The sequence below is a fragment of the Phoxinus phoxinus genome (assembly GCF_949152265.1).
Source record: "Phoxinus phoxinus genome assembly, chromosome: 9".
In the NCBI taxonomy this organism is placed as follows: domain Eukaryota; kingdom Metazoa; phylum Chordata; class Actinopteri; order Cypriniformes; family Leuciscidae; genus Phoxinus; species Phoxinus phoxinus.
The window spans coordinates 8,144,969-8,172,656 of NC_136884.1; the positions used below are offsets into that span (position 1 = coordinate 8,144,969).

Sequence of the window (27,688 nt, forward strand, 5' to 3'; positions counted from 1 at the left end):
ACACTTTGTATCAGCTGGCCTTTGTACGGCTCGTCTGGTCGAAACTGAAGTGCAGTTTTCCATCCACTCCTCTAGGCGGCGTCAACGAGTTTCAGGTTCAGTCTGACCGCTTCTGATGCTTGACAACAACAACATGACGTTTGTTACAGTGGCCACACCACAACACGTGCAGACCGTTTGAACTATATAAACTGCAGATGACAGTATTTTAATGTCACTCAACGACACATATTTCAGCCCATAAACAAACCCAACACACGCTGCGATAAAGTTCAGGAACCAAAGATGTCACGCGAGCGACTCAACTGTAATGTAAGTAAACTAACGTTACTGATAAAGTGCTTTTCTCTTGCATTATCTTATTAAGATTTTAAGTCATTATTCTGTGCTCTTTAGTCATTATTTACGTATGTGTTGTTATGTGTTGTTGCTTTCATCTTGATATTTCATAGCAGGACTCATGTCAATTTATTGAGATTCATATTTTGATGGTTGAATGTTGCATTTATTGTGACTATAAAATGAACTAACATTCATTTTGCACTAAACGTTCATTTTGTTGTGGTCTTTAACGTTAAGTCTTGTTGTTTGACAGTTATGAAGGCCATCTCAGTTATGAAGATTTATCACAGACTTTGTTTACATTCTGCTCTCTTGTTGAACTCACTGTCAGACTTTTAGAATAACGAATGAATCAGTTGTTTTGCATTGCCTTTATAATCTTTGAATGAATCGCCCTCTGATATTCATATTATGAAGTAAAAAGTGTGTTTTTTTCTGTTGTTGCAGTTTTACCTTAGGTAATAATCTATTACTTGGCTATAACTACCTATGACCCGTTAACACTTATATTTGTCATCTTAATTTTCTTTATTAATTGTTTATAGTGAATTAAACCTAATCATGACATTAAAAGTTCCAAATAATGTAAAAATTGCATTGAACAAAAAACTTTATGTAACCGATTACATTTAACTATTGTTTAGACATTACATTCTGATGTTTTAGTTATTCAGTATGTAGTAATGTTTGTGTTTATGTTTCCTCTACAGAATACGAGATGTGTTTGGAGCGTCCAGTCATCAGAAGCTGAGATCTGCGACGTGTGGACAGACATTCACTGTAATGATGGACTTCTGCTGATGGACGGGTAAGACTTGTAACGTGTGAATGTTGTTGTTTGGCACTAAGCATGTAGGTTACCATCATTTTCTTTTTGGAGGGTGACCCCTTTAAAAAGCAAATGATGGGAACCTAAATAGGTGGGGAAGGGACGGCGGGCCAGAATTTTGTGTCTGCTAATTTTTAATTTTATTGTATCAAGAAGCATAACCCCTGCTGGACATCGTGACGGGGTTCGGGGGGGACCCGACGCGTCCCCATCCCTTCATACACACACCATTCACTCGTAACGCGGAGATCTGACTGGGATCGAACCAGCAACCTCTGAAACCATGAGGCAGCGCTCTTACCTGTGAGCCACAGATCTCTTACTGAGACATGTGCTGGAACTTATATTTCACTTTTCACCTGGATGAGGCCTGTGATTTTACAATAAATCATGCTGAGGTGGGGATTGAACCCATGCCTCCAGTGCAACCTTATCAGCCGAGAACGTGTGTTTAGCCACTTGCACCACTGTGGCTTTCACACTGAGACATGGTGTCTAGGGAATTTTCTTTGATATAACAACTGTGGATAACAATTTAATTTAAATTGTGGGGACAGCAATCTGAGTTGGGATTTGATCTCTGACTCCAGCGCACCATTACGATCACAGAACGTGTGTTTAGCCACTTGCACCACTGTGGCTTTCACACTGAGACATGGTGTCTAGGGAATTTTCTTTGATATAACAACTGTGGATAACAATTTAATTTAAATTGTGGGGACAGCAATCTGAGTTGGGATTTGATCTCTGACTCCAGCGCACCATTACGATCACAGAACGTGTGTTTAGCCACTTGCACCACTGTGGCTTTCACACTGAGACATGGTGTTTTGGACACTTTGCTTGATATAATTACTGGTACAACAATGGGATTTGAACTCAGATCTCCTTGATTAAAGCCCAACACTTTATCAACTGAGCCACTGAGTCTGTTGAATTAAAGGGTGATTTGGATGGGTTTTTATTAATAGATTTGTTTTATTTTAAGGAAAAAGTCAGCAGTTTGGGATTTGAACCCAGACTCTCATGTTTGAATGCACATGATTATCCGCTGCGCCACAGAAGTTGTAACGAGGCATGGCTTGGTTTTGGGTCATGTGTGAATTTTTATTGTTAAGAAAGGTAAACGATTACTTAATCTCTGGGATGTTTCGAACTTCAGTTTGGGATTTGAACAGGTAGTTTTGGTCTTCTCGTGTTTAAACAATAATGCCATTTGCACATACACCATTCACTCATATCACAAAGATCTGTTTGGGATCGAACCAGCTACCTCTGAAACCATAAGGCAACGCTCTTACCTGTGAACCACAGATCTCTTGCTGAGTCATGAGACTCAAAAACTTTTACTTCACCTGGATGTGCTCTGTGATTTTACAATAAACCAGAACAACATCAGCCCTACAAGCAGAGGTGGGATTTGAACCCATATCTCCAGTGAAACATGGTCCACAACTAACATATGTTTAGCCACTTGCGCCATCATGGCTTGCATACTCAGTAAATTGATAACAAATAAATGTAAATGGGACAACATGCTGAGGTGTGATTTGAACCCTGACATCAGCACACTCTTCAGCAGAGGACGTGTTTAGCCACTAGCACCACCTTGGGTTTCACATAGAGTGGAGGTATTTGAGGCACAACAAAACATTACAAGCTTTAATGGGGTTTGGATTCCAGTTTCCTATATGGAAGCACATCTCTTTATCACTCCCACTGATGTTTGCATTTTTGTTTTTGCTTTTTAAAGATATAGATCACTAAATTTCTTAGATGTTTACATTTTTAGCATCTTTTTCTCCAAGCTGTCAATTTTTGCAGGTTTATAAATATGATTCACCTAATCATTTCTAGCATTATTTTGTGTTTGATTGTATGAAATAATTTCAGTTTCGACTGTATTTGAGCAACTTTTTAATGTTTTTATTTATAGGACATACTCCTAAAGGGAGTGGAAAGGAAGGGAGTGTGATCAAGACATGTCAGGACTCTAACACAGGTGAGTCTACAGCTTTTAATATGTAACACTGCTTCATGCAGCTTTGAAACTTTTACCAATCGTTTGTTTGAATCAATGGTTCAGAGCACATGTCAAACTGGCATTTGATTGCTGCAAAACAATGCTTCGCCACTTCATACTGTTTAGAAACATGTGTTTCACCACTAGGTAGCGTTAACCTGGTAAACTCGTGAACCAGCAGCTAGTATAAAGTTTTAACTGATCTCAGGTCACTTTTATAGTTTAGGTTCAGTTTTAGTGACAAACGTGTGTAGAAAAATGGAGTGTGAATTGTATCTTACTGGCCTGATTAGCCAAGCCCTCTTAAAAAGCCTTACAAATGAATAAAACACTTCACACTTCATATTTAATGGGATTTAATGATTTGTACATTTATTTAATAACAATGGAAACATCTGCAATCGGTTTGTAAAAGGTGTCAATACATGTTTGCACTGCATTCTTATTACATTTACACCATTTTGACCAGCAGGTGTCGTCAACTTAATTATTTAAACCGAAGCATTAAACCCACTTTCCCACTCACTACCCTTTTTGTGCTCTCGAACAGACAGAAAAGACATTCTCCTACGGTCCGGGTTAGAAGAGGTCATGGACAATCACCCGACACATTCTAAACTGTGAGCGGTAAGAACGTCTTGTTTTTCCACATGCTGTTTAGGCAAATAAACCTCAGTTTGGGTGACTTAAGTTCAAACAGACATCATCAGAAGCTGACATGCTAAAAATAGGGCCTGTCCCAAACCCAACACTTGAGTCTGATGTATTTACTGTATTTGGCCCAAGTGTTCTAGTGTTCGTGAAGATCGTGTGAGTGGAATTTTTGATTATTCAATGGGCCACACTTACGTCATAGTTGTGTAAAATTAAGTAAAGTTTTTACAGAGCTTTAATAATATTTTCAACACTTAGCACTTTTTAAAAGTCTATTCAGTCGTCTCTATGTAACAGACAAAACATTTAGTAATTGTGATGCTTCTAGTATTAAAAAGCAGTTGCAGATGTTTTAAAAAACACCAACAAAATGTGCACTTTACCAAAGCAAATTTGATGTAATATCTAATTTAAGTTTTTCTCTACATCTTGTGATTTTGGGTCATTGAGTTCCAGAACATGATGAATGATGGGATATGCTTCAAATATCGCTCTGATGTGTATTTAGTGATGATGTGGATTTAGCGTCCATTAAGGGCAATGAGCTTTGGCATTTATCAGACCCCGAACAGTCTTGTGCATTTAACTTCCTGTCAAGTGGCCAAGACTGCAAGTGTGGGTATTGGGACAGGCCAATAATCGACTTCATGAGGTAGGATGTGAGTACAGACAAGGCTTCATCAGTGAGGACATGGTGAAGAACCACCTGACCTTCCCAGAGATGACACACTCATCCTCATCCCATGATTCAGTTCTCAAAAACTATTTTTAGGACAAATAATTGATCATTCATGACCTGTTTGCACATTACTTGTCTCCATGGCCAAATATTTCTGCAATAATTTGCATCGACAGATAAAAGTATATTCTTAATACAAATTCAAATTTCAGGTTGTTTTTAACTGTGTTTAAATGCGGTCTAAAATCATATCTGGCTCATAGAGCCACATTCTCTGCCTGCAATGGCTAAATGAATCATGTTTTGAACAAATCAGTTGAATGAATGATTCTTGAGTCGCTCACTTGTTTCGTTACTGAATGAATGTCAGTCACTTTATCGCCAACTACTGGCGTCTCGATGTAACCTGCAGAAAGAGTCGATGTAAAATCTCCATCAATAATCTGACAGTCTGTCTGGAACTCAGACACAAAAGTCACAATGCTGTTGGACTGAATATCAACTTCAGAACTTAGTGTTTAAAACCCATGTCCTCCTACATCCAGTAGTATATTCCTGCATATATTATTGCAGACACACTTATTGTCCACAAGGGGGAGTAACTGACACTATTAATCTGATCTCATGCCTGTGCCTGTTTAATCAGTACATAGCCACTATTAGACACTACATTTTTGTCGAAATATCAGCCATTGCATTGGTTTATAGATTAGACAAGTCATTAAAAAAAAAAGTAATGATTTGTCTTGATCTGTCCTGTATCAAATACACAATTTTGCTTTATTATAAATACTGCTTAAACCTGCTTGCACTGACACAACACGAGCGAGGGCATTGTTTAACTCTGTGAACAAACACGATGCATATTATTATAAATTACTAGTATAGACAGACAAACAGCTACTTTAAACATACAAAAAAACAACCAAAAAAAAAAACAGAAGAAAATCGAACCGTATTTTTTATGTTTATTAACGTTACACTTTGAGCACGTGCCTAATTTGAGGTCAACACATTTCATATTTTTACCACATCAGTTGAGAGTTGATCTGGTTAATTTTCTGAAACTGGTAGATCCATGTTGCTCTGCTGGTCGAGACCGTGACAAAATCTTAGATTTTTCGGATTTCAGCTTCACCTACAACTGGCCGCCACCTCGATCATGTCGTTTCAAACTGAAGTGCAGTTTTCCATCCGCTCCTCTAGGCGGCGTACACGAGTTTCAGGTTCAGTCTGACCGCTTCTGATGCTTGACAACATGACGCTTGTTACAGTGGCCACACCACAACACGTGCAGACCGTTTGAACTATATAAACTGCAGATGACAGTATTTTAATATCACTCAACAACACTTATTTCAGCCCATAAACAAACAAACAAACCCAACACACGCTGCGATAAAGTTCAGGAAGCAAAGATGTCACGCGAGGCTAGCGACTCAACTGTAATGTAAGTAAACTCTAACGTTACTGATAAAGTAGATACAGTTTTATCTGCATTAAGTGCATTATTTATCTTATTAAGACTTTAAGTCATTATTCTGTGCTCTTAATTAATTATTTACGTTTTTAAGTAGTTATGTGTTGTTGCTTTCTTCTGATATTTCATAGCAGAGCTTATGTCAGTTTATTTCAATTAATATTGTGATGATTGAATGTTGCATTTATTGTGACTAAAATGAACGTACATGAACTAAAACGCACAATTTGTTGTAGTCTTTAACGTTAAGTCTTGTTGTTTGACAGTTATGAAGGTCTTCCTCTTTATCACAGACTTTGTTTACATTCTGCTCTCTTGTTGAACTCACTGTCAGACTTTTAGAATAACGAATGAATCAGTTGTTTTGCATTGCCTTTATAATCTTTGAATGATTTGCCCTCTGATATTCATATTATGAAGTACGAATCGTGTTTTTTCTGTTGCATTCTTACCTTAGGTAATAATCTATAGCTTAGCTATTAAAGGGATAGTTCACTTTAAAATTAAAATTCTGTCATCATTTACTCGCCCTCAAGTTGTTTCAAACCTGTATTAATTTATTTCTTCTGCTGAACACAAAGGAAGACATTTTGAAGAATGTCGGTAACCAAACAGTTGACTGTACCCATTGACTTCCATAGTATTTATTTTTCCTACTATGGAAGTCAATGGGTACAGTCTACTGTTTGGTTACCGACATTCTTCAAAATGTCTTCCTTTGTGTTCAGCAGAAGAAATAAATTAATACAGGTTTGAAACAACTTGAGGGCGAGTAAATGATGACAGAATTTTAATTTTAAAGTGAACTATCCCTTTAAATTACTACCTATGACCCGTTAACACTTATATTTGTCATCTTATTTTTCTTTAATTGTTTATAGTGAATTAAACCTAATCATGACCTTAAAACTTCCAAATAATGTAAAAATTGCATTGAACAAAAAAAACATCTGTTCGGTCTTTTTTGGCCAGCACTCACAACGGAAGGAGGGTGTTAGTTTCTATGCAATGTTCCTGTAGTTCTGTGCCCTGTAAGACCGTAACTTAATTAAAACAACAGTAGATTGATGAACCAAAATATTATTATTGATTCAGCATTCATACTATGTATTAGAATTTTTTACACTGTACAACTTTAGGACTTGTGTAACCGATTACATTTAACTATTGTTTAGACATTAAATTCTGATGTTTTAGTTATTCAGTATGTAGTAATGTTTGTGTTTATGTTTCCTCTACAGAATACGAGATGTGTTTGGAGCGTCCAGTCACCAGAAGCAGAGATCTGCGACGTGTGGACAGACATTCACTGTAATGAAGGACTTCTGCTGATGGACGGGTAAGACTTGTAACGTGTGAATGTTGTTGTTTGGCACTAAGCATGTAGGTTACCATCATTTTCTTTTTGGAGGGTGACCCCTTTAAAAAGCAAATGATGGGAACCTAAATAGGTGGGGAAGGGACGGCGGGCCAGAATTTTGAGTCTGCTAAATTTTTAATTTTATTGTATCAAGAAGCATAACCCCTGCTGGACATCGTGACGGGGTTCGGGGGGGACCCGACGCGTCCCCATCCCTTCATACACACACCATTCACTCGTAACGCGGAGATCTGACTGGGATCAAACCAGCAACCTCTGAAACCACGAGGCAGCGCTCTTACCTGTGAGCCACAGATCTCTTGCTGAGACATGTGCTGGAACTTATATTTCACTTTTCACCTGGATGAGGCCTGTGATTTTACAATAAATCATGCTGAGGTGGGGATTGAACCCATGCCTCCAGTGCAACCTTATCAGCCGAGAACGTGTGTTTAGCCACTTGCACCACTGTGGCTTTCACACTGAGACATGGTGTTTTGGTCACTTTGTTTGATATAATTACCGGTACAACAATTAACATACGCAAGAATGGGATTTGAACTCAGATCTCCTTGATTAAAGCCCAACACTTTATCAACTGAGCCACTGAGTCTGTTGCGTTGAAGGGTGATTTGGATGGGTTTTTATTGAGTTTTGTTTTATTTTATTTGATGGAAAAAGGGGTTTGAACCCATACCTCCATCACAACCTTGTCTTCAACTAACGTGTGTTTAACCACTTGCACCACTGTGGCTTTCACATTCAGCATTGGTGTCTGTGGCCCTTTGTTTGATATGACAACTATAGATAACAATTTAATTTAAATTGTAGGGACAACAATCTGAGGTGGGATTTGATCACTGCCTTTCGCACACCATTACCATCACAGAACAAGTGTTTAGCCACTTGCGCCACTGCAGAGCTGATGTTTTGGACACTGTTTGATATAATAATGTCAACAATAAGTACAACGTAAGTAATAGTGGGATTTGAACTCAGGCCTAAAACCCAACAGTTTATCTACTGAGTCTATTGAGTTGAAGGGTGTTTTGGATGGGTTTTTATGAAGAGTTTTGTTTTATTTGATTAAAAAGTCAGCAGTTGTGTGATTTGAACCCACTCTCATGTTTAAATGCACATTATTATCCTCTGCGCCACAGAAGTTGTGATGTGGCATGGTTTATTTTTGGGTCATGTGTGAATTTGTTTAGTCAAGAAAGGTAAATAATTACTGCATCTTCAGGATTTGAACAGGTAAAACTACAAGGCTTTGTCTCACTCCACTGAGCTTAAAGGGGTTATTTGTGTTGGAAACATTAGGAAATGTGGCATTTGATTTCAGACTTTAATGTTGGTAAAGCAAAAAGTTATCCTCTGAACCACAAAGCTGTTTTTTGTTTGTTTTGTTATTTTGGTAATGCAATACTAATAGTTTAACTAGTTTTCAAGCTTGGTCAGTTTTAAGAACTTAAATTAATTAATAATTCCTAGCACAATAACTGTATGTGTGTGTGTGTGTATATATGGTGCTTTTTTGTATATATTGACAGAATTGAAGTTGGACTCGAACCTGTCTCCATGAGTCAGTAGCTTTTATGCGTATTAATGATGGTCACAACTCACTGCACCACAGCTACCCATTAAAATATCTGCTAATCCATGTGTTTAGGATTAAATTGCATCCTTTCAGCTAAAACAATTCATTATCCACTGCTGTAGGGTCCTACCGACTTCATCAATGTTCATCTCAACTTAAGCCTCATCAGGACGAGAGAGACGCCTAGTGCTCTGTATTTGTCATGACAAGTGGAACATTGTTCCAAAATTATGTGAAAGATATTATTCTAATCAATTTAACAAAAAATCATAGTCATACCATAGTCAACTAAAATACGCATCTAATTAATTAATATGAATGACCATTAACACAACTTTGAGATGTAGGATTTTTTTTTATTGTATTTTTTATAGTATGACAGAGAAAAGGTCATGAAAATCATTACTGTGTACACCATGTAAAAAAAAAAACTTGTAACTATTAAACTAACAATGGATTTTTTTTTGTTATGATTTATGTAACATCACAATGCAACTCTTAAAAAGGACACATTTTCAAATAAAATAGAAACTTTATTTTCTTATGAAATTTTGTGTGTGAAATACATCTGCTATTTTGTGTGACGAAAAAAAAAACTTGCATTTGGAAGATAATGCTTTGTTAAATGTGTATTTCACAGGCTCTACAGGCAGGTGGCAGGTCAAACTCATGCAAGTGGCCGGAGCCACTGAATCTGCAGCTGTGACAGGTCTGTACATTTCCCAGGATTCAATAACATGAAACTCTTTAGGATAATAACCGCTTCAAACCATAAAACTAGTATCCAACCTTTCAATTCCATTGAGTACTAATATAAATGGGCCACAGATTTATTTAAAATATTCAGTAAAAATGTGCTCCTGGGTTACAAAATGCAGTTTGTTGTTTAGTAAATGTCCAGATTAATCGAGCACACAATGTGGTTTGGGTAGCAGGACTGCAAGGGTGCCCGCTTAGGTTGGTTTGATGAGGAAGGGTAGGTTGAAGGCAGGGCCAAAGGTCTCTTGCACTTCGGCTGCCGAGGTGGTCCACGGATCTTCTCAACACTTGCTGTACACCCTGTACCTCGGCAAACTCCCGCTGATACTGTGCGTCCAGTGCATGCTGGGTCCGCTCTAGCTGCACGCTCTGACTCTGCTGTGCATTAGCCTGGGAGTGCTCTGAGGTTTACATGGAAAAAAAAAAAAAAAAAAAAACATGCATTATGTACCGTATATAACGAACTCTTATTTGTAATACTTCAAGCTTTTAACATACAACACAAATGGATTTTGTTTACTAATGGATTAATGAATGCAGTAACATTTTATTTATAATGATACCTTGAGTTCATTTTGACTTTTTTTCATTCCTGACAGAGACAAAACTGGACATCCCACGCTTGTCTGAAAGAGATGGAGATATGCAGGTTCCAGTCACAAATCCTGAAAAGTTGAGAACTCATACCATGTTTTACTTATAAATAGAGCAGTGTTGCACTATATTCAGGTTTTGAGAAAAAAATATCCAGATACAACATTTTTAGATGAAATATAGTGATTTGCTAAGGTTCATCATACATGCACCATGAATATATCAGACACTAAATAATACAATCTGGAAAATGAACAAGAAAATTATAAATATATTCACATTCCTTGAAATTGAATTTAGACTTATTTTACTTACCCATCGATGTTGCAGAATTTAGTTACAAAAAAGGCCTTTTTTTCATCTTTAGAAAAAATAAAGTTTGTTACTTTAGGTTTTGGTAACCTAACCTACTGTACATAAAGTGACAAAGCATCTGGAGGGGCCAAGTTAGAAAACAGTGGGCAGAACTAGTGAGAGAAAGGCAACTCATAAACTTTCCAAAATCCCTTTTACAGAAAATATTTCTTATAAGTCAGATAACAGTTTATGAGCCAAAAAAGCTAGTATATGGGTGAATAGAGTGTCAAGATCTGTGTTAAATGTGACAACAATAAACGCACAAAAGCATTACAGTTTTCATGCACTTCTTTAATATATCAGTTTTCATATTCACAACAAATACATTAAGCTCTTTTTCCTTTTATATAATACAGTCTTAAATATTTTTACACAGAAATATTTTCTCAGAATTTCATCTATCAAAATGTCTTCTCTTAACCGTTGTCATTTCTTAAGTTGAAACATTTCATTTTTTTGTTTTTTATCTCCATGCCTCCTAGCAAACGGACAGTACTTCCTTTGTACAGCTATTTACAGATGAAAAGAGTCTCCCAAACATTTGTATGATAGTTTTCACTTGAATGAACTTGCACTGGGGCGGGGGTTTAAAGTGCAGGCAAGGCAACAGAAAGGAATGTGATATGGACGTTTTTGGTGAAGGCTTTAAAAAGCAAATTGGGTTTTTGGGTAGTGAAAGACTAATGGTTTTAGAGGATACCTCACCGAATTGTAATCAAGTACGTCCCCAAGTATTCCAGAATAAAGAAGGATCGGTCCTTCACAAGTCAGAATTCTTCAGTAACATTCCCATAGAAAATAAATACAGCACTCTTAAAATACACCTCTACTATCTCCAATACGCAACTCATGATAAGTTTGCCAGCTTCATCTGAGAACAAGTCCATTCAAACGTCTTGTCAGAAACTATACATGTGAAAACAGTGACCACTGTCACAACCAACAGGATTCAAGGAGCTCCTCACTCCTTAATGGCAAGTTTAAGTGGCAGAACCAATTCACAGAGCATCATCCTTACAAAAATAAAAAGAGACTCAAAATAAATAAATAAATCCATCTCAACAGAAGCAAGAAGATGGAGCGCGTGTCCTCGCTTTTGTAACAGAGCACGAGTGGTGAACCAAGCGCAGAGCCTCAGTTATATGTGCAACATCAAGCATTTTGTGGAGCCGAAAGCAAAAATGCGTCATTTCGTACAAGAAAAAAAAAGGAGGTGGAGCCACTTTTTTTTAATACGAAGAGGCCGAAATAATGAAAAGCATTCCAATGAGGGCACTTCCACCGTCCACAGTGTCTAGGCGAACTTCAGGGCTACACAGTGCTAGTGTCACTACAGCCCAAAGCTATGCTAGAGGGTTGACGCAGAAGTCTTTGGACCAACGTGAAACGAAGAGCCGTCGCTTTGTCGCACTTTGCGAGCAGGAACAGAGGAAGCCAGTTTGAATCATAGGGTGAATCGATTTGGTCGAAGATCCAGATAACCGTTCTCTGTCAATGGCGAAGGTGGACACAGATGACGTTAGAAGGTTGGTTTAAGCTTTGGTTTTTAGTGTCCTATGGCCCTGCCTGCTTTTGAAATCAATTTTCATTCATTTTGCAATCCGGTAACCATGCTTTAACCTCTTCATATGACAAAATATAATAAGTCTTTAAAAAAGGCAAAATTGCTTATCTGCATCAGTCATTTATACAAAGTGCACAGACACACTGCTTGATGTCCATTTCAGCAAATCACAGAATGGGTGAGAGAAAATAAGTGTATATATATATATATATTATACACACATACATACACACACCTCTCCCAGAGTTTGAAACAACACCGAACAAAAAGTAATAAAAATGAAAGCAATATAAATTAATGTAACTTTGCAGGCCTGCCTGTCTATAACACAAGAAAAACTATATATATATAAAAAAAAAAAAACCTGACCCATGAATAAACATTTTGGAATGAATCCAGCGGTGCAAGGTCCAAAGAGTCACATGACTTGTGGATAAATTAAATCTCAAAAAAACAAAAACATCAGTTAACCATTATGGCCTCAAAGGAATGGCTTCTAATAACAACAGTTAAGCATAAATTTGTAGTGAAAAGTACAGAAATACATCTGAAATACGCCCACATCTGAAACAAGGCTTCGTGTTTGCTTTATACAGTGGGTTTTTTCTACAAGAAACTTCAAATATGACCTTTGACTTATTCAGAAACATGACGTCAGCTACTATAATGTGGCGAAACAAAATAATCACATTCTCTAGAAGCACAGAAACAGCTTTGATTTTGCCCACCTCGGAAATGTCTGATGGAATTTGTGCCGAAACAAAAGAGTCTAAAAACATTTACCCAGGCTTCTTTGCGTGGGGCATTCACGGGGATGTGAAAATAAAAGATACTAGAGTTTGCCTTGACAAAAAAATTAAAAGCAAAGAACCTACAGAATATATTTATAAAAAAAGAGGTCTTTTCAATGGTTGCTTCGTTTACCCCAGCTCACAAACTGCCTGTAACAAAAAAATAAATAAATACTGGGTCTGTTTATCTACAACGTATGACCCTGTAGAATTTTTTTAAAAATGATTAGCAACTCCAGCCACAGGCAACGTTACGTAACAAAATCGTTGCAAGAGAAAGAAACGTTTCTAAATATCATTCAAGTTATCTCCTGATATCCAGCACCTCTCCACAACGGCAACTTGACGTCCTTGCTCTTATGCCAATTTTTCCATCATTCCATGCCACCAGTCCAAATATGGACCCTGTTTTCTGATTGGCCAACGCTGTGTGTTCTTCCCCTCCAGGAGCGGAGTGAAGGCGGGGCTTGTGCTCCAATATAATTAATCCTAACCCCATTCATCCTTCTTGGGGAAAAGATTCTTATCCCCCCTTCACAATCTATGCCTTTTTCTTTTTTTTTTCCCAGTGATCAGGCATTGGTGTCTCACGTCAGTCGTTTTTTGTTGTACGCTGCATTATCGAGTTGTCCTATGTGATGTTTATGACATTTTTGTAAATTCAGCAATGACACCCTGCAGAGATCTTTTTATTTTAAAGCAATTCCATTGAGGCTGTAGAGCTCTTCGGGTAAAGAGGAAGAAAAACAGCACATTCTTTGAAAACTAGTCCTTTTCTGTGTTATGGATGAACCCACCGTAGGAACACAAGACGTCTTAAAAACTGACAAGGGATGGAGTTGTAGGATTTGCAGCACTATTTAAACGCTGAGAATTCACCTAAAAGGGGACACAAAGGACAGATTTGTATCAGTTTTCATACTAATTAATGCAATACAAGTCAAAAAGTACAACAATGTTTGTCTATTTGTACTTGCCATAGCCACCAGCCTGAATGGGTGTCTTAGGGGAAGCGCAGGTGTACAGGCTGAAGTCCTCTGTCTGGAAGCCAGCGCGGTTAAGGGACGGTTCAGAAGCGCTGCGGTGGATCTTGGGCAGAGAGCGTGCCAATAACTCAATGGAGGCCAGGATCTGCCATAAATAGATTATAAATAAATCATATATGCATATAAGATAAAATAACGAAATAAAAAATATATAAAAAATTATATTTATATATATATATACATATATACATATATATATATATAAATAATTTAATCTAGTATATTTTAAAATCTAGTCAGAATATCGACTTCACAAAAAATTATGCACACACGCTATATATACACACACACCATAAAAATATATTGATTGATTTAAGAAAATTCTAAATATATTAAATTCAAAGCTGCAAATATATTCTGTTGATGACACTCTGATGCCATCTTGTGGCAACATACTTCGACATGCCCTTGACAGATGGCAGGCAAATTGGATAAAGCAGAAAACCAGACAGGTTTCACAACATTACCTGAGGGAAAAGAGGTCTCTCCTCTCGCTTTTTCTTCAAACAATCTGCCATAAGTCTCTTCATGGCCTTTGGGCAATTACTGCGCACTTTGCTCAGGTCAGGGGAAAGGTAACCTCGGCCAACCATAAAAATAATCTGGATAGGAGAGATATGCTCATTACATTTTCCAATATTCATATACATGCAGTAATCCTTCAGAGTACAGACTTGTTTATGTCATAGACATCCTACTACTAGTATATTACACATACAGTACATTAACATTAAAAATTGATGATAAGGCTAGTACCGTACTCATGATTATGTAATTAATCAAATGTAGACAAAAAAATGTGGGGGAAAAGTAAAAAAAAAAGTGCACTGATAAGAGGTTCACCTGGTCTCTGTTGTTGATGTTGGAATAAGGCAAAGCCCCTGACATGAGCTCATAGAGCACAATGCCGAACGCGTAGACATCCGACTGGAAACTGTATGGGTTTTTATCCTGCAGTCTGATCACCTCTGGAGCCTGAAGAAGACCAATGAGTCAGTCCAGATGCAAATGTCGGCGCAAAAGAAATACTCATAGCTAGTACAAGTGGCTTGACTCACCATCCACAAGATAGAGCCAGAAAGCTGCTCAAACTGGTGTGAGCCACTCCAACGGGACTTCACCGTAGCCAGACCGAAATCACCAATCTTTACTGTTAGATCCTCATGCAAAAAGATATCTAGGGAGGTGGTGTTAAGGCTAATATAGAAGCGTATGTACACGCACATAGGCTTGGACATAACTGTAAATTTGATATACCCATCAAAAGCGACCTGTATTTTTGTATTAGACATTTTACAGCAAATCAGTCCATAATTACAAAGGATACTGTTACTCTTCAGATCTCTATGGATGATGGACTTGGCGTGCAGATAGCTGTGGATAAAAAAAAATATTTAAGTTTTAAATTCATGCATTATAACTTGAACAATTTAGTATCATGATGGCAGTAGGTTTCACGCTTTCTATTGAAGCCAGAAGACTAAATGGATTCTTGACTCCTAAACATTACACTGCTATAGTGATCATCTGTGATCTAATTGATCCAGTGACTCACTCCATGCCCTGAGCCGTCTGACGGGCAATGTCAATCAGCTTGATCATCTCAAACTTGGTCTCGATGATGTGCAGGTGATGGTAGAGACTCGAGCCTTCACACCACTGTGTAACTATAGCCAGCTGGGGTTTGGTGGTGTAGCCCATGAAGAGCAGGATATTCACATGGCGGGTTTTCCTTTGGGAGATAAAGAATTTTTCAATAAGCTTTGGTAGAACAATGTTTTGGCAGCTCTAGGGGTACTTTGGTACCAAGTCGATACTTAAATTTTATCGGAAGTACCAATACTTGGTACTACTGGGTCAATAGACGGCTCCTTTCAAACGTTCCTGTGCATATTTGTGTGTTTTTGCCATGATACCGAAATTGGTACAGAGAACCGTGAAATTTTACTGTTATTGGTACAGACAACTGAAATTTTGGTATTGGACAATCCTGATACATAGGCTGAACTCAAAAACACGAGACTAACATTTAATGACCATTGTTCAAATACTGATCTGCAACTTAAACTTAAAGTTTCATAGCTTAATGAATGATAGGAAACTCTTCATTCAATAAAATCAATGGTCAGTGAAACGTAGTACCTAACCCTTATGTTGATAGGCAATCTTAGGTCAAATTAAATATTATATGAGATTTTATTTTATATTCAATTTAATTGTAGATTTTAATTCAACTATTTTATTCAATTAAAATAAATGTATTTTTTTGCAACCTTGTAACCAACAATTGGGATAGTTTAAAACCCATTTTGATTATTTTCTTCCAATAAACATTGAATAAATGAAAAAATGAATGCAATGGTATTCGTAATTAAAACAAACAATCAATTGACCACTACCTGAAACCTACATTTTGGACAGATACAGTCCCTGTTTTGAAAATAATGAGCATTTTAGTCCTTATCTTACCTGAGGACACCCACTTCATTTTTAAAGGCCTGTAGCTGCTGTGGAGTGGGGGCCGTGACATTCAACATCTTCACCGCCACATCACCTGTGAGGAAGAGGAAGACAAACATTTAGCCTTTTCTGTGCATTCCCTATTAATCTGAAGTCTGAATGCCGTTAACATTCTCACAGGACCCACCGTGCCACTTCCCCTTGTAGACTGTTCCAAAGGAGCCAGATCCTATCCGCTGTCCCAGGGTGATCTGACCTTCTGGGATCTCCCAATCATCGCTCGAGTCCCGTCGACCTAGAGTTTTCTACAGAGCAAAATAATAGACAAAATAGATTCAAATGACCTTAGACCTGGACTAAATGTGCCAAGTGAGGTAAAAAGAAAAAAATCGTTACCATTTTATTGCGGTCCTCAGATGAAGACGATGGCTTCCGCTCCCTCGGTTGGCACGGTGATTTCGACACCTTCACATTGGGCAGGGAACCAGGCAGGGAGGCAGGAGGTGTGGCCGACAGGCCTGCTGTGGAGGCTGGCATTGCAAGAGGTCGAGAAACATCAGTTACTTCAACAGGAAATATTGGAGCCAAAGAAGAGAGAAACAGATTAAGAGGGGAAGACGACAGAAGGAAAGGAATACAATCTTGTGTGGTGATCACATGAGGGAGAGAAAGAGAGGAAAGGGGCACTGCCCATGCAGTGTGAAACGGGGCTGTGAGCGATGTATGCCTCAAATATAAGTATACTAGCAAAACCTGAGCCACATCCCGTCTCTTTCCAAAAAGCCAAAATCTAAAAGTATCCCCAAAAATATCTCACACAGATATGTACGCTGAAGTATTGCAAGTAGGAATGCACTGATATAAAAAACAATTGTTAATTTTAATAAAATATAAGTGTTAGATGAAAAACTTTTTCACTGGCCAATACAATAAGCTGATAATTGTTTTCAAGTTATGGTCAATAACTAATAAATGGCTCATATTTAAATTCAATACAATTTTATCTAAATAAAAGTGAATAAATTAAAAATACATATTAAATGCTGAATAAAATAAATAAATAGATAATGTATAGTATGAAATGCACATTTTGAGATTTGCTAAAGATAACATTAAACAGTGTAATTATATTATTTTTTGTTTTAAAGATAACTAAAAGTTAGCTTTAGATAATGGCAGAGGCGATTTAGAAATGTGCATGCACACTAAAATATACAAAACTGACTGAAAGAGAGGGACCTGTACATCTGAAATGTCTAAATATGAAGCATGTACAATTTGTGCCTTACTAAGTGAGTTTGTAGTGTGTTGAGTTAAGGAAAAGTGAGTGAAGCTCAAAGCTCAGTTAAAGCGTGTGTGTCAGAGAAAGTGAGAATTCAAACAAGGAGGAGTGAAATACATCAACAAAACACACAAGTGGAAGACAGACAGACAGACAGACAGACAGACAGACAGACAGACAAGCAAAAGACGAGACAAGGTGTGGGACACAGCCACGCACATAGGCCTATCTACCTCTGAACACTGGCTCAGGCTCAAAATCAAAGACAATTTCATTGGGGTGGGAGGACAGAAGGGGGCTTGAGGTCCGTGTTCGGTTCTTCCTCAAGCAGCGGGCTGGGTGTTGCGAGGGGGCTGCAGGGGGGAGAGAGACAGACACGGGATCACTGGCCCCTGAAGCTCAGGTGCACTTCCTGTCACCCACTACCCAAAATCCTGTGTCTACTCTCAGAACTCATTTAGAGATGATCAAGTGAATTACAGAGCCAGTTCTTATTTATTCCTGTATACAGTCTGTCCTTAAAGGGTTGTTCACATTTAGAAATGATAATTGTGTTACCATTTAATCACCTTGTGTTATTCCAAACGTGTTTGATTTTCTTTTATGCTTTTAATTTTAGGTTAATGGAAAAGAGCAGCTTGAACATTCTTCTAAACATCTTTCATGTTACACAGAAAAAAAAAGAAAGTCGCACGGGTTTGGAACAACATGAAGGTGAGTAAATGATGACCGGATGTTTACTTATAATGTTCTGGGACATGTTTTGAAACAGAAAGGACAGGGGGGCAGGTTTTGAGAACACTGATTAGAAATTAGTACTTTACAGCAGGCCACTATTGATAAAGAAAAGGGCAGAAGCAATTCACAAAGCGGGCAGGGGAGAGAAAGGCCTGTTTGTCAGCTTTACTAGCAGGCAGGGTGAAATGGAACAGCTGTCCCAAACTTCTAAGGCCAATGACACAAAGATAGCACAAAGACATGGGATGACGGAAAGCCATTTGAATTCAGTGCGTCTTAAGTGTATGTTTTCTGTTTCATACAGCCCTTACCTCCATCTGACCTCGGTAAGCCTTGATCACGGATCAAATCCTGTACAGGAATAACACCGATTAGCAGGGACTAGGGGAGTCCGGGGCAATTGTAACTTTTGACACAAATGCACCTTGTAAATTTGTTGGTCGTATAAGAAACATTTATATATTAACAGAGACTTATATAAACAAGATTATAATAAACTAACATTATAAAGGTGATTCAGTGCTTGAGGGCAACTGTAACACTTAATCTAAATTAATGTATTAATAAATAATATTGATTGAAATAAATAATATAATGCATTTAAAATAAAAGCACACATCAAATATGATCAATGTTAATATTTAGTAATATTACTAAATAGTTCACCTTTATATTATACTCTCTCTTTTTTTAGATTCAGGAAGTGGGACCTACATTATAATTATTTAAAATACATATTAGTCTAAAATAAATGTATCAGCTGTTCAAATGTTCAGTTCTCACATCAATGTTGACCGGCTCGATGGTGTTGATATGGACATTAGGGGCCGAGGAAGAGCGATCCCTCTGGCCAAACTGGTTGCGGTGGTCCTCCTCTCCAGGTCTGAAGGACTGTGGGATAGGGATGGATTTGGACGGGGACACAGAAGGATGGCAAAGAGACCTGGAGAAAAAAAAGACAGGAGAGCATAATTAAATTTAGCTTAGTGCATGATTAAAGTCACTAACTCACTACAGTATATACTTGAGGCGACCCTTACAATTTCTCAACTAAAAGACACACAGCAGTGACTACACTGATCTGCAAAAGATTTATATCTCTATCAAATTCAAATAAATGCTCTTTTTTACATTTTATATTCATCAAAAATCCTGAAAAAAAGTGTCTAAGTTTTCACAAAATATTAAGATTTCAAATACGTGACACTGAAGGCTGCAGTAATGGCTGCTGAAAAATCAACTTTGCCATCACAGTAATCAGTTACATTTTAAAGTATAGAAAACAGATTTAAAAAAAAATTTTTTATCAGAATAAATGCAGCCTTGGTGAGCGTAAGAGGCGTCTTTCAAAAACATGTAATAATCTCTCACACATACATATATATACACCCACACAGAAGTGGACTAAATTCTTACCCAGTGGATTCAGATGGAGGGAGGGAGGGGTACATCTCTGAAACGGGTGTCGTGCCCTCTGATGACATTTCCTCCTGGGTAATGGGGTGGTGTACTAGAAATTTTGATGCCAGCAGTAAACTGAACCAAAATATAAACAAGAAGAACAGTACAAATATATTATGCATAATGAATTACCCACTGCACAAAACCATATAAGATGCAAATTATTCCAAATACAGTGAATATTAATATAGGAGAAATAAACTTAGGCAAAAACATTGTTTTAATATTTAATTTAAATATTATTGACATGCTTTATTTCACTGTGTATTGTGTGTGGAACAAATTTCACCCTTTAATGGATAAAGCAGAAATGAAAGTATTTCCCATGAGCACTCACTCCAGCTGATCGTAGTTGACACACATGAGCGGGACCTCTGTGCTGCAGCGCTGGTGGAACTTGTAGCCGCACGTCTGGCAGCGGAAGCCCTGAAACAGCAGCTTCCGGCAAAAGTCACAGAAGGCCAGCGTGAAGAAAGTCTTTCGCACCTGTTTGATCACCAAAATAACCCTCTTAGTTATTATGAAGCTTCTGGATGTTTCCAAAGCACAATATATTAGTCAAGGTGGAGGAGAAAGAGGTCAACGTGTCCTTAAGAAACTCTTTAAGAAATGTAAAATCAAGAATAGAAATCACCACACCTATAACATGTTAACTGTTGGCTCTAACTTTCTCTTTCATTTCAGATTTATTTTAAAGGGGACCTATTATGCAAAAGTTTGAACACTGATGTGTGTCCATAGTGTGTGTAAACAACCACCTTTATAATGGTAAAAATCTACCCTCTCCTTATTGTGCCGAAATTAGGTAAAGTCAGATATGCTTGTGCAAATCATTTTACGTCTCAGTGCTTCACAAACGAGGGTCAGTTCAACGCTGGATTTGCGCAAAAGTTGATTCTGAAAGATGGATCAATGCCAACTGCTCGTGCTCAAACTTCAGATCCAGAACAAGCAAGTATCGCACTTCATATTTTGCGAATGTTTCCGAATCGCGTTTCTTAATGTGCTTGTTAGCATGCTGTATGTGGCAAAAGATGATTATATAAATCATTACCGTAATTAAACAAAACGATCCCTGTTCTATCTCAATGCAGCGATTACTCTCAGGCTATGTAGGCATCCTACTACAGTTCCCACATGAGCACCTGTACAACAATTTATAGATGGTCATCATGATGAAACGTGCTAACCAACAAGTTAAATAAAGTTAACTTGACAACAACTACATGAATTCATCAACTAACCATTCAGAAACTTAATGTTGGATTCTAAAAGTTGTAACTTCTACCGGAGCCTCTCCATCTGTGTCCCGACTCCGGTTTAAACGTATAAGGCTGAACACCGTTATTACATTTATAACATTTTGGCTGCGTGAGATTCTCCAGTTTTGTTGTTGCCAGAGTATCAGAAGCATGAGCTGCCTCTTTCGGAAAGGGGACAGGGAAGCTCATTTGTATTTAAAGATACACACACAATATCGCTCGCATGTTTTTGCTCGCACTCAAAAAGGAGCAAATTGGAGATGCAATAGTAAATGATCTGGGAGGCATTTTATAGAATAGAGATATTACATCTTGTAAAAGAAGAAGAAGAGCATAATAGGTCCCCTTTAAGCCACAGCTTGTGGTCAGTTTCATCATACTCACAAAATTATGGGTCGTCAGTGGCACATTCTCTAAAACCTCAACATGGAGCTCCTCCCCCGTCAACCAGGAAATGTCTGTGTCCCAGCCAATAGGCTTCTTCTCCCTAATGTGGGCGGGACAGACATTAAATGTGAAGTACAGCTGGCAGTGTGACATAACCTTGGTTTTTGCACTATTGATGGTTAGAACAGTTATTACCCATCCTGAACCCTGTAGACCGCACAACATTCTGGGATCAGGCCTCGCATCATCAGAGCTTTCTTTAAGGAGTCTCTCAGAGTCATCCCACAACGAGCTGGAACCTGAAACGCACACATAAACCACTTAAAGTAACTTTTATCTCCTTGCAGTAAGACTGTGGCTACGTCTGGGCACGTTTGATTTCTTGGCTCCTACTCATACAGCCGCTTCTCTTAGCTAAACCAAAAGAGACAAGCTGAGCTGATAATCAAAATAAAGGGGGTCACCTATATTCACTAATTTCCCATGGACTCCCGCCGCTCTACAATCTGGTTGGAGTGGAAATTCCTTTCAAAAACCTTGTTTAAAGCCCTGAAACCTGAAACCTTACTGTGAAGAATTGTCAAAATATTCTACCACATCTGTACATGAGAGAACCTCTCAGCTGTGGGCAAAACATTACAGACGTAACTCACCCCATTTTTCTGATCCCTTACCTGATATTTTGTCATAAAGCCAGTATTATATTAGTTACATACTATTATAGCATTATAACATTTTTTTGGGGTACTTTTTCAAAATGTTACATATAAAAGCAAAACAGTACCAAGTATTCAGCAACAAATAGTATTCAGCAACAAATAATATCCAGAAACTTACCACTGTCCTCTGTTTGTTGGGCAGGAAAACCCTTACGATGGGTTTCTGGGGCGAGCGGGGATTCCCCCGTGATGCGTCAGTGGGGGTCTGCAGGACAGCCAAGGTGTTTGGGGCGATGGGGGCACTCTGGGCGCCTGGTCCATTTACATCCAGCAGGGTGAGTGTCGGCGAGGAGCAAAACTCTGTTCCGTTTCCAATAGCCTCCAAAAGCTGCTGTTCCCGCTGCTGTAATGCATCCAGCTTACTAGTGTACTCCTCATAGGCCTGTGGCGATGAGGAAATATATCATTAAGACTTTATGACTGTTTCACATAAATGCTCATGCTTTGAACATGTTGGAGGATAAAGATCTAAGGTTATGCATTTGCTGTTATTGCATACTCAAGAGGGAAAATTTTACTGCTTCAACAAAATACTTCCATCAGTTCTTTTCCTCCTTTGAATACATTCAGTAGTTTTAAACAGATACATTATTTGTCATGGAGTGACAAAGTTTTATGTAAGCAACAACTCTCGTTTCATAGAAACAGAGTTTTCCACTAGCATGATGCTAAGCTAATGATGATGCTAAGCTAATAAAAAAATACTCTAATAAACATAAAAAGGAAAAAGTGATTTTTATTTCACACTTGAATTATTTCAAATAATTTCTCACACTTTGTCCACACACTTGCATAGATTTCTGCACTAGGTTTGTTGTAGTGATTTGGAAAGTGGGATGGATACTTTGGATGCTGCCTTAGAATTCGACCAAACAAAGACATATTAAAGATGCTTAACTTTTAGAACAGCCGTTGTGTTGGGAGTGTGCCTATGATGCCTTAAAATGCTGCCTATTTAGGCTGCTCACTAGAGTTTGGAACAAAGGCCAAAAGTTAATTGTAACTTTAGATGGTATCAATTCTAGTCACTTCATCTATAACATCACCATTAACTTTCTTGGTATAGTAAAACACCTTTCACATCACACCCATGACAGCAACTCTTTGTCGGGCCAACTCACCTCCAGGTATATAGATGGCGGATTGTGTTCTCCTCCAAACTTATCTAAAAGGGCTTCTAGGTGCTCCTGGGTTAACTTAATCATCTGTTTGATGTTCCATATCTGCAAAGAAAATGAGAGTTAGCAAACAAAAAATTCCCCAGCTTCCTTTTTATGAGAAGGTTCCACTGATTGGACAAGTGTTTGGGCAGATACATTTGAACTTCACTATAGACCTCATGACTGTGCTAAATCTAATAAACACAGAATCACTTGCTTGTCTCCTCTAAGCTGTAAAAACTGACACTGGACGGCTGTCTCAGGCCCTGCCCACAGTAAATGTGCAATATTAATTAAGGCTGAGATGTGAAGCAAATGAAATAATGACAGTGAGCTCTAGCAAAGAAATAGCTTTAAAATGAATTAACTTGCTTCAACCAAAGTGTATATTATATTTTGTTAAATACTTTTTCCAGGCCCAAGCACTAAATTATTATTAACAATAGCTATATTAGCATCCACGCCAACACCGCACAATATCAGTTTATGATAAGCGCGACAGTTTTTGTCAGCTGCTTTAAATGCCCCAGCTCTTTAAAGCAGGATTGGCTGTCAATGTTTTTAGCGTTCATCAGCTAGAAAAAAAATTCTGTAACTGATTGCAACAATATTGTTTGTCTGTGCTGTTATCATTATAGCTGTGGTGTGGACTGCTATTCATTTACATTTAGAAGGGAAAACTAGGCCTATATCTTTATCATTCTTGGTGTTAATAGGCCTTTACTCTATTTGTTTGAGCATCACAAACAATCTGACAAAACAATACTGGCTCAACCAATGGTGTACATTTGGGGGCGGGGCTTTTCCTTGTGCCCAACCAATGGAAGCAGGGGAGATCTTCATGAAACCTGTTTTTTGTTTTGTTTTGGCAATTTTTATTTGTGTCCCTAAACAATCTTAAAAAATCACATTTAACAGTCGGATCTGATACTGTATGTACGATTTATGCAAAATCTTCTGACATTCACAACCCTAATGTGAATATCTACATTTATATGCACATTCTGGGATATTGCAGGGGGAAAAAAAACTCTGGATGAAAACACCAAGAAGTGCATCAATTCTAAAAATGTACACAAACATATGCACTCAATTGAGGCGGATCATTTTTTTATCCAATGTTAAGACATGCACTTAAACTATGATTATAGCCTATATTGCAATGGATTGCAAGCATTTGCTCAAGGAAACATCCAAGCAAAGTACTTGTTCTAAAAAGCCAATAAACATTTTTCAATTTTGCCAAGCAATACAAGCAGCATCATAAAATACTCCAAGTTTGTTGGAAAATGTCCCAGCCAAGTGAACACAATCTGACAGTGCTACAAAGCTTTACAAGTAAACTTTATTATGATCACCATTTTGAGAAGCAATTTTCCAGCAGACTGTCAAGAAACTTGGAATGCCTCAACGCCCCCATGAAATAGCACATTTAAGTGCATCTAACTTTAGTTCTGATTAAAAATCCTGCATTCAGAGTCAAGCTGCCACTTGATTTCTAATCAACAGTGCAGATAAACTGGCTCTACTAGTCAAATAAGTGCAAGAAATAGCTAAAAGGAACCCGTGGCAAGGGACTTTCTCAGTAGTCTTGCCAGAATCAACTCCTGGCAGTCAAAGATTGATGACAGTTTCTTAAACAGACATTTGTTACAAGCCTTTCTTTTGAAGCAAACCCCATGTGGTAATAATATACTCTGTTTCCAACATGATGCAACATAACCAAGACAGTTTAAAATAGCTCAATACATGAAATACTTGCAGGCATCCACAGCTTCTCTACAAAGGGAAAGTTCACCCCAAAAATGAAAATTCTATCAATATTAAAACATCCTCTTTTCAAACATGTATTAATTTCTTTCCTCTGTAGAACACAGAAGCAGAATTTTTGAAGACTGCACTTAGGTTTTTATTCCCCCCATACAATTTCATAGAAAAGGAACCAGACCTTTCAAATTGACGAACACCATATTATATTCCAAGGCTTCTAAAGCCATACGATAGCCCTGTATAAAGAACAGACTGAAAATGAGATTGTTATTCATTGAAATTATGTATTTGAAGGATTCATTAATGAACGATTGATCCAGTTCTCAAGTTCAATTTGATCCAGTTGTGACAGGTAAGCCCATTGGAGGTGAAGATTTTAAAATAATTTTTTTGGGGTGAATTACTCCTTCAACAATCAAGTCAATTATGTAAAAACTAGCTGACAACAAATACTGTATGTAGCCAAACATTCAAGATTCAATGTATAAATTCAAGAAACTGCCACCGCATAACCCATTTAAGTAATGTAACCCTTCGTGGTTATGGCCCTGACCATCAATACAACTTTTAACTAGGTTTATGGACTCAATCAGATAAAATCGTGCTCCACTCTTTAACTTAAGAGTGAAATCAGTGCTAAAAAGTATGAGTAAAATGAATACTAAAGTAAATACTAAAGCCCTGCTGGAAAATCCATCTTAAGTCAGTAGCAGGGCAATTGACACACGGTGGATGGTTTCTAGATAGCTAGAGAAAACAGAAAACAGCTGAAATGTTGCCACCCCACTTAGTCGAACTGTTTTTGGAACATTGCAGTTGGTTTCTAGCTTGTAGACAGCCAACAAATCAACTACCAGCTGGTAATACCAGCTTACAGTGGTTTCTGGAACATTGTACATGGTCAACTAGCTAATAACCAGCATGTTTCTAAACACAGCTACTAACTTAAGCTGGATGCTCCAGCAAGGAGCAGAATGTACCCAGTAATACCCCAGTGTGTACATCTAACAGCAAAGGCCCCTTATAGCAGCATAGGTGATTTGTGCAGACAGACAGTTGACAGCGTAGAAGAAAGAAGCATAATGCAATACATTTACACGGGGTCAAAAAATTAATATGGAACGTTCGCAGGGCTCCATGCACGAGCACAATGACATCACTGCAGATTTAAATGTAAATGTAAATGCATTCGAACGCAGACTCGCGCCAGCTGGTGACACAAAGGAGATAAAACAATGCACGCGAGCAGTTAATATATTCCCAGTTGCATCTGTAGTTTCCCATTAATACAATGCATCGCAAGGTGAGATACGAAGCATGCATGCATGCACTGCAGCGGGGTCTGGTGGGGAAATAAAGCCAATGAAACACGAACAGGCCTTCTGATAAACATTGGCTCAGAGATCTGCAATGAGAGAATTATAAATGGCGTCATTCGGAAATGCACCTTGCGAAAATGCATAAGCGCACGATATAAGATTTGGTCGACTTATATTTTGGTGCATCATCTCTCTCCCCTGCAATGCATTGCATCCCCCCACGATCCGTATTACAGCCGGTGTTTCCTGAACATCTCCATCCAGCCCAGCTCCGCTCTACAGCCGAGCTCTCCTTCAACCCTGACTCCCCCATTGTACCTCCTCGGGAATGTCCTGTTGACATTCGGGGATCGCCGCTCCTCCGGGACAGGCGGGTTCGAGCCCCGCGCCCAGCTCGTCCAGTCCCGGGTCCCGCTCCGGATCGCGGTTCATGCTGTCTCCGTTGAAGACGGGCGGTGGGGACTCGGCGCTGCTCAACGCCGCCATTTTAAACCACGAGAAACTGAGTGGAAAATAGAGGAAAGAAACAGAGAACGAGACAGGAGGGGGAGACAGATTCACCAAATGTAAACCCGTGGAGGGGTAAATGGGGATACTGGACGCCGACCAATGCACTAATATTAAAGTGTAAATTCTAAAACGAACAAGTCACAATTTTGTTTCTGCCATGTCTTTCATTCTACTTGAATTATCCAATATTAGTTTATCTGGTAGAGCATTTCAAGGCAGTCGTTTAATCTAGAAACTGATTTTAACAAAAAGCTCTTCATATAAACTTTAATATATTACCTATAAAGACTGAACAGAGTGCATGCAACATTGGCCAGATGTGTACAAAACATACTGTATCATGTCTGATACACTAATTTCTAAGACATCAAGCCTGTTGTTCACAGTCTTTTACACTTTTTTAGTAAGTAAAATATATTTTAGTATTATTTTTATGTTCTTATAAAGTAAACACAAGAATAACTTTAGCAATATTTCAAGATGAACATTTACAGAAAAGAAATGTTCTTCTCATTATTCTTATATATTTTTAAAGAAAATACAAG

The 27,688-nt window shown here is 38.1% G+C and overlaps 1 protein-coding gene and 1 long non-coding RNA gene across 4 annotated transcripts; one reads left to right on the forward strand and one right to left on the reverse strand.

The window, feature by feature from the left end:
• The first annotated feature begins 99 nt into the window (after positions 1 to 99).
• Positions 100 to 22,659, forward strand: LOC307003652. Of its 2 annotated transcripts, XR_013798771.1 has the most exons (9): positions 100 to 312; positions 1,053 to 1,150; positions 3,108 to 3,173; positions 3,745 to 3,821; positions 7,249 to 7,346; positions 9,605 to 9,673; positions 10,323 to 10,395; positions 18,437 to 18,531; positions 22,527 to 22,659. It is a non-coding gene; the product is annotated as an uncharacterized lncRNA (long non-coding RNA). The 2 variants fall into 2 exon arrangements; XR_013798772.1 differs by lacking the exons at positions 18,437 to 18,531; positions 22,527 to 22,659 and having other exon boundaries at positions 10,323 to 12,582.
• On the reverse strand, positions 12,485 to 27,311 carry braf (B-Raf proto-oncogene, serine/threonine kinase). Of its 2 annotated transcripts, XM_079622358.1 has the most exons (20): positions 26,952 to 27,311; positions 23,506 to 23,607; positions 22,503 to 22,766; positions 21,861 to 21,964; positions 21,663 to 21,765; positions 20,354 to 20,502; positions 19,972 to 20,091; positions 19,339 to 19,498; positions 18,867 to 18,906; positions 18,051 to 18,170; positions 16,932 to 17,065; positions 16,723 to 16,840; positions 16,545 to 16,629; positions 15,631 to 15,807; positions 15,403 to 15,449; positions 15,134 to 15,252; positions 14,919 to 15,050; positions 14,543 to 14,677; positions 14,007 to 14,160; positions 12,485 to 13,908 (listed from the first exon to the last, which is right to left on the reverse strand). In XM_079622358.1, exons 1-20 carry the CDS (start codon positions 27,117 to 27,119, stop codon positions 13,886 to 13,888), a joined length of 2,454 nt encoding a protein of 817 aa, XP_079478484.1. In that variant the 5' UTR covers positions 27,120 to 27,311; the 3' UTR covers positions 12,485 to 13,885. The 2 variants fall into 2 exon arrangements, with proteins under 2 accessions (XP_079478484.1, XP_079478485.1); XM_079622359.1 differs by lacking the exon at positions 18,051 to 18,170 and having other exon boundaries at positions 26,952 to 27,163.
• Between the last annotated feature and the right edge of the window lie 377 nt (positions 27,312 to 27,688).